General features: G+C 45.4%; 1 protein-coding gene across 1 annotated transcript; it reads right to left on the reverse strand.

Moving 5' to 3' along the window:
- Positions 1-1,538: 1,538 nt before the first annotated feature.
- Positions 1,539-7,587, reverse strand: LOC311115855 (gamma-crystallin C-like; the record flags this gene model as incomplete). The annotated part of the gene is made up of 5 exons (XM_084190986.1): positions 1,539-1,674; positions 4,928-5,067; positions 5,307-5,442; positions 7,151-7,272; positions 7,539-7,587. Coding segments are annotated over 5 exons (583 nt in total), but the record flags the coding sequence as incomplete, so codon positions are not given.
- Positions 7,588-8,213: the final 626 nt, after the last annotated feature.

Consider the following 8,213-nt stretch of genomic DNA (forward strand, 5'->3'; position numbering starts at 1 on the left):
AAACAGCTGACAATGTGTCAGTCTATACTAGAACACTACCTGTAGTAAACAGCTGACAATGTGTCAGTCTATACTAGAACACTACCTGTAGTAAACAGCTGACAATGTGTCAGTCTATACTAGAAGACTACCTGTAGTAAACAGCTGACAATGTGTCCGTCTATACTAGAAGAATACCTGTAGTAAACAGCTGACAATGTGTCAGTCTATACTAGAACACTACCTGTAGTAAACAGCTGACAATGTGTCAGTCTATACTAGAACACTACCTGTAGTAAACAGCTGACAATGGGTCAGTCTATACTAGAAGACTACCTGTAGTAAACAGCTGACAATGGGTCAGTCTATACTAGAACACTACCTGTAGTAAACAGCTGACAATGTGTCAGTCTATACTAGAAGACTACCTGTAGTAAACAGCTGACAATGTGTCAGTCTATACTAGAACACTACCTGTAGTAAACAGCTGACAATGTGTCAGTCTATACTAGAAGACTACCTGTAGTAAACAGCTGACAATGGGTCAGTCTATACTAGAACACTACCTGTAGTAAACAGCTGACAATGTGTCAGTCTATACTAGCAGACTACCTGTAGTAAACAGCTGACAATGTGTCAGTCTATACTAGAACACTACCTGTAGTACACAGCTGACAATGGGTCAGTCTATACTAGAACACTACCTGTAGTAAACAGCTGACAATGTGTCAGTCTATACTAGCAGACTACCTGTAGTAAACAGCTGACAATGTGTCAGTCTATACTAGAACACTACCTGTAGTAAACAGCTGACAATGTGTCAGTCTATACTAGAACACTACCTGTAGTAAACAGCTGACAATGTGTCAGTCTATACTAGAACACTACCTGTAGTAAACAGCTGACAATGTGTCAGTCTATACTAGAACACTACCTGTAGTAAACAGCTGACAATGTGTCAGTCTATATTGTGTGTCTGCTAATTGTCAGCTTAATATGACCCCGTACACACTCAGGTTACAACTGATGTACAAACGCATTTGACACAATTGTTGTGATACAACTGAAACGTTACACAACCATTGTGTGTAATTATTTGTGTGCAGAAATGCTCTCCTTTTTTATGACAACCATTATACTCAATGCTTTGTACGTCGGAGCCTAAGTGCTGGGTGCTTGTTGCACTCGTTAGTGTGCTTACTTCATCAAGAACCCTTCTGCTCTGCATACCGTATGTCTTATTAGTAGCAGGGTTTTCAATCAACCCGTGAGAAAATATAACACAACGAATACCCCAATTACATCATCATCACAACCCTGAAAACAAAACAAAACGCAACACGAGCAATTGTCTTTTCACTGTTTATTATTAAAATAGGTTTCTGGTAGTTTTGCATAATGTGTGTGTGTGTGTTAAGCTGACAGAGCATGTGTGTGTGTGTGTGTGTCAGGTCCAAGGGGTGCAGGTGTGGAGTCCTCCTGTTGGTTAGGGGAGAGGTGGTGGCGGGGGGTTAGGGCAGGGGGGTGTACGAGGTTAGGGGGCTTACAGAGTTAGTTAGTTAGTTATTGAACTGGACCCGGCGCATGGAGCCCACAGTGCTGCTCTGGGAGCCCCAGTCAGAGGCGTTGTTGTAGTCACGTTTCTCCAGGACATAGTGAGGACCTCTGTAGTTGGGCTCCTGGTACACCACCCAGCTGGAGACAGACCGACAGACAGACAGGCAGGGACAGGAAAAGAAACGGGGTGATTATAGACACATTACATTAGTTCCTTTAACTCCTTCAACTATAGTTTGGAGGTTTCAACTTTGGGATTATCCCATGGATTCTACTTGGCCAGGCCAACTAAATCAAACATCGCTAAAGGACAGCATTTGACGTGTATATATCTGCGTTTACATTACTGACCCATGACGGCAGGACGGAACTGGATGTCACGGTAGAGCTAAACCAAATGTTAGCCCTTGAAGCTACGACAGCGATGGTAAAGCTAAATCAGATGTTAGCCCTTGAAGCTACGACAACGATGGTAAAGCTAAGTCAGATGTTAGCCTTTGAAACTACGACAGCGATGGTAAAGCTAAGTCAGATGTTAGCCCTTGAAACTACGACAACGATGGTAAAGCTAAGTCAGATGTTAGCCCTTGAAACTACGACAACGATGGTAAAGCTAAGTCAGATGTTAGCCCTTGAAACTACGACAACGATGGTAAAGCTAAGTCAGATGTTAGCCCTTGAAACTACGACAACGATGGTAAAGCTAAGTCAGATGTTAGCCCTTGAAACTACGACAGCGATGGTAAAGCTAAGTCAGATGTTAGCCCTTGAAACTGCGACAGCGATGGTAAAGCTAAGTCAGATGTTAGCCCTTGAAACTACGACAACGATGGTAAAGCTAAACCAGATGTTAGCCCTTGAAACTAAGTGAGCGATGGTAAAGCTAAACCAGATGTTAGCCCTTGAAACTATTCTTAACCAAAACAATAAAACGTGTTTAAAATATATTCACTGCTCAAAAAAATAAAGGGAACACTTAAACAACACATCCTAGATCTGAATGAATGAAATAATCTTATTAAATACTTTTTTCTTTACATAGTTGAATGTGCTGACATCAAAATCACACAAAAATTATCAATGGAAATCAAATTTATCAACCCATGGAGGTCTGGATTTGGAGTCACCCTCAAAATTAAAGTGGAAAACCACACTACAGGCTGATCCAGCTTTGATGTAATGTCCTTAAAACAAGTCAAAATTAGGCTCAGTAGTGTGTGTGGCTTCCACATGCCTGTATGACCTCCCTACAACGCCTGGGCATGCTCCTGATGAGGTGACGGATGGTCTCCTGAGGGATCTCCTCCCAGACCTGGACTAAAGCATCCGCCAACTCCTGGACAGTCTGTGGTGCAACGTGGCGTTGGTGGATGGAGCGAGACATGATGTCCGAAATGTGCTCAATTGGATTCAGGTCTGGGGAACGGGCGGGCCAGTCCATAGCATCAATGCCTTCCTCTTGCAGGAACTGCTGACACACCCCAGCCACATGAGGTCTAGCATTGTCTTGCATTAGGAGGAACCCAGGGCCAACCGCACCAGCATATGGTCTCACAAGGGGTCTGAGGATCTCATCTCGGTACCTAATGGCAGTCAGGCTACCTCTGGCGAGCACATGGAGGGCTGTGCGGCCCCCCAAAGAAATGCCACCCCACACCATGACTGACCCACCGCCAAACCGGTCATGCTGGAGGATGTTGCAGGCAGCAGAACGTTCTCCACGGCGTCTCCAGACTCTGTCACGTCTGTCACATGTGCTCAGTGTGAACCTGCTTTCATCTGTGAAGAGCACAGGGCGCCAGTGGTGAATTTGCCAATCTTGGTGTTCTCTGGCAAATGCCAAACGTCCTGCACGGTGTTGGGCTGTAAGCACAACCCCCACCTGTGGACGTCGGGCCCTCATACCACCCTCATGGAGTCTGTTTCTGACCGTTTGAGCAGACACATGCACATTTGTGGCCTGCTGGAGGTCATTTTGCAGGGCTCTGGCAGTGCTCCTCCTGCTCCTCCTTGCACAAAGGCGGAGGTAGCAGTCCTGCTGCTGGGTTGTTGCCCTCCTACGGCCTCCTCCACGTCTCCTGATGTACTGGCCTGTCTCCTGGTAGCGCCTCCATGCTCTGGACACTACGCTGACAGACACAGCAAACCTTCTTGCCACAGCTCACATTGATGTGCCATCCTGGATGAGCTGCACTACCTGAGCCACTTGTGTGGGTTGTAGACTCCGTCTCATGCTACCACTAGAGTGAAAGCACCGCCAGCATTCAAAAGTGACCAAAACATCAGCCATGAAGCATAGGAACTGAGAAGTGGTCTGTGGTCACCACCTGCAGAACCACTTCTTTATTGGGGGGTGTCTTTCTAATTGCCTATAATTTCCACCTGTTGTTTATTCCATTTGCACAACAGCATGTGAAATATATTGTCAATCAGTGTTGCTTCCTAAGTGGACAGTTTGATTTCACAGAAGTGTGATTGACTTGGAGTTACATTGTGTTGTTTAAGTGTTCCCTTTATTTTTTTGAGCAGTGTATGTATATATACAGTACCAGTCAAAGGTTTGGGCACACCTACTCATTCAAGGGTTTTTCTTTATTTTTACTATTTTCTACATTGTAGAATAATATAGTGAAGACATCAAAACGATGAAATAACACATATGGAATCATGTAGTAACCAAAAAAGTGTTAAACAAATCTAAATAAATGTTATATTTGAGATTCTTCAAATAGCCATTGTTTGCAACAAGGGAAATAGTTTGCGAATGTTAGCTAACGTTACCTAAAACATTCCATTTGTTTTGTATCAGCCGCGAACGTTCGCTAACCTTAACTAACAGTCAGACAAGGTAGTGTGCCGCGAACATGCCTGTTTCGGGTCTAAACTGAAGCTACAAATAGTAATGTGGTCATGTCGGGTTTCTACTACTTGTAGTAAGAACAGCAAAGTCATTTGCTGTTTGAATATTGCTGCAAAAAAAAGATATTTGCAGTTTCAACATAACATTCTGGAATGTTCATTCAAATCGTTTAACTGGACATGTTACTCAGTAAAACAAAGAGAACCCTTGTTGAACTCCTCTCCGGGTCAACCACCTATGTAGAGGACGTGTACTTTACTTACGCTCCTCCCACCACGTCAAACGCAGCCACAACTCAAGTACAATATTTGTCTGCGTCCTAAATAGCACTTACAGGTCCTGGTCAAAAGTAGTACACTAAATATAGGGAATAGGGTGCCATTTGGGACCCGTACTTCTAACATGGTTATCTGGACCTGGTAGAGGCAGCCCTGTTCAGACCGTATGTTGTAAGAGGACTACTTACACTCCTCCCAGGACACGGATAGAGGCAGCCCTGTTCAGACCGTATGTTGTAAGAGGACTACTTACACTCCTCCCAGGACACGGATAGAGGCAGCCCTGTTCAGACTGTAGCGAGTCATCATGTTAGGGATGTCATCCTGTAGCTCTGTCCTCTTACCAGAGAACCCAGCCCTCTCAAACAGATGGGCGCGCGCAGGAGACGAGTCCTGGGAGAGAAGATAGAGAGTTAGGGGGGGGGTGTCTGTGTGTGTGTGTGTGTGTGTATCGGTTTGTCCCAGTCTGTGTGGGTCGTCCTCAGCGTCGGGGCTAATTGTGTCAGGTTGGCCAATGAGAGAAACTAGTAGCTAGCCATTTTAGTTTGCGAGTATTTCCCCTGTGTGTTTGTCTGTCTGTGTGTGTGTGTGTGTGTGTTTGTATGCCTCTCTGTGGGTCCTCTCCGTCTCACCTGTTTGACTGAGCGCACCGAGGAGACATGGTCCACCTGGGCACACCACTTGTCGTAGCAGTTGTACTCTCCCCTCTCTGACATGTCCCACAGGTACTGGCGCCCTCTGAAGTTCTCATGCTCATAGCCCACCCATCTGAAACACACAGAGAGACAACCTCTGACCTCTGAACCGTGGACCAATGAAATGTGCATAGACGGACTGCAGAGAACTACAGGGTGGTGGAGGGCAAAGCTAGGAACAAGACACATCTAGATGTTTTTTTTTGTTGATAAACACATGTTAGGAATGTCATTGTGAAAAAAACAGGATTGGCCAGATCTGAATTACTGCAATGATACTGAAAATAATTTCCTCCTCAGAGAAGAATAAACGATATTCTACTCTATTTGATTCTATTCTGTTTTGTTCTGAATTATATTGATATTTATCAAGTATATAGCTATTTCTGTTAAAGGTGATTTAATCCAGAGTTTTCTATACAGAATGCGTGTCATTTTGCAGTGACGTATTAATGTCACTAGGTGGCTCCACTTCACTTACGATCCATCTCCTCCTCACAGAGCCCTAACCCTAACCCACTTACACTCCATAGAGCCCTAACCCACTTACACTCTATCTCCACAGAACCCTAACCCACTTACACTCCACAGAACCCTAACCCACTTACACTCTATCTCCACAGAACCCTAACCCACTTACACTCCATCTCCACAGAACCCTAACCCACTTACACTCCATCTCCACAGAACCCTAACCCACTTACACTCCATCTCCACAGAACCCTAACCCTAACCCACTTACACTCCATCTCCACAGAACCCTAACCCACCTACGTTCCATCTCCACAGAACCCTAACCCACTTACACTCCACTCTCCACAGAACCCTAACCCACCTACGTTCCATCTCCACAGAACCCTAACCCACTTACATTCCACTCTCCACAGAACCCTAACCCACTTACACTCCATCTCCACAGAACCCTAACCCACTTACACTCCATCTCCACAGAACCCTAACCCACTTACACTCCATCTCCACAGAACCCTAACCCACTTACACTCCATCTCCACAGAACCCTAACCCACTTACACTCCATCTCCACAGAACCCTAACCCTAACCCACTTACACTCAATCTCCACAGAACCCTAACCCACTTACGCTCCACTCTCCACAGAACCCTAACCCACCTACATTCCATCTCCACAGAGCCCTAACCCTAACCCACTTACACTCCATCTCCACAGAACCCTAACCCACTTACACTCCACTCTCCACAGAACCCTAACCCACTTACGCTCCATCTCCACAGAACCCTAACCCTAACCCACTTACACTCCATCTCCACAGAACCCTAACCCACTTACGCTCCACTCTCCACAGAACCCTAACCCTAACACACTTACACTCCATCTCCACAGAACCCTAACCCACTTACACTCCATCTCCACAGAACCCTAACCCACTTACGCTCCACTCTCCACAGAACCCTAACCCACTTACGCTCCATCTCCACAGAACCCTAACCCTAACCCACTTACACTCCATCTCCACAGAACCCTAACCCACTTACGCTCCACTCTCCACAGAACCCTAACCCTAACACACTTACACTCCATCTCCACAGAACCCTAACCCACTTACACTCAATCTCCACAGAACCCTAACCCACTTACGCTCCACTCTCCACAGAACCCTAACCCACTTACGCTCCACTCTCCACAGAACCCTAACCCACTTACGCTCCACTCTCCACAGAACCCTAACCCACTTACGCTCCACTCTCCACAGAACCCTAACCCACTTACGCTCCATCTCCACAGAACCCTAACCCACTTACGCTCCACTCTCCACCTGCACAGAGTTGCATCTCTCTGGGAAGTTCTTGTCGCTTAGTTTCTGGCAGTCAGCACTCAGGTCCAGACGTCTGCCGGCAAAATTACGCTGTTCGAAAAGGGTCACCTGACAACACAATAACATCATCATCATCAACAACTACCACAACAACAACCACTAAGTAAATATTAACCCCTCTTCTTTCATCTATAATAAACTGACATGGTACATCTCTATGAAATAACTAACTTATTGACACGTTATATGGGCTTTCTCTATGAAATATCTAACTTATTGAAATATGTAAATGTTTTTGCTCTAATTAAAAAATTCAGCTACATTATCTTGCGTGTTGGACGAGGGTATCACATTTGTGTGCTGTTTGGACCTACCCTCCCACTGGACCCGTAGAAGGCACGTTGGAGTACAGACCCCAGCTTGCTGCGGAGATAGGATGGAGGGATCTCTAATTAACACATGACCTTCAGCCATGACCTTTGACCACAACACCTTTGCCAGCTATCTCACTCAGATGCACACACGCAAGTGCACACACACACACACACACACACACACACACACACACACACACACACACACAAACGTATGTGCGCACATACACACCAATAATCTTGCTGCCAAATTCAGATAAGTGACAGTACGTAACTGTGACAAAACGTTTATTTGAGTTCTATAGAGCCTATGATTGTATGTCTCACATGTGACATACGCTAAAGACGGAATGGTGATCTGTGAACCTTGCCCTTTAAAGAGGGAACGGTGATCTGTGAACTTTGCCCTTTAAAGAGGGAACGGTGATCTGTGAACTTTGCCCTTTAAAGACGGTATTGGTGATCTGTGAACTTTGCCCTTTAAAGACGGTATTGGTGATCTGTGAACTTTGCCCTTTAAAGAGGGAACGGTGATCTGTGAACTTTGCACTTTCTGTACAGTAATAATGTATAATGTAACATTTAGTCTGTGTACCAAATGGCACCCTAGTCTCTATATAGTGCCCTACTAATGACCAGACCTGTATTGGCTATATGGGCTCTGGTCAAAAGTAG

The sequence above is a fragment of the Coregonus lavaretus genome, assembly GCF_964263955.1.
Source record: "Coregonus lavaretus genome assembly, contig: HAP1_SCAFFOLD_3599, whole genome shotgun sequence".
Classification (NCBI taxonomy): domain Eukaryota; kingdom Metazoa; phylum Chordata; class Actinopteri; order Salmoniformes; family Salmonidae; genus Coregonus; species Coregonus lavaretus.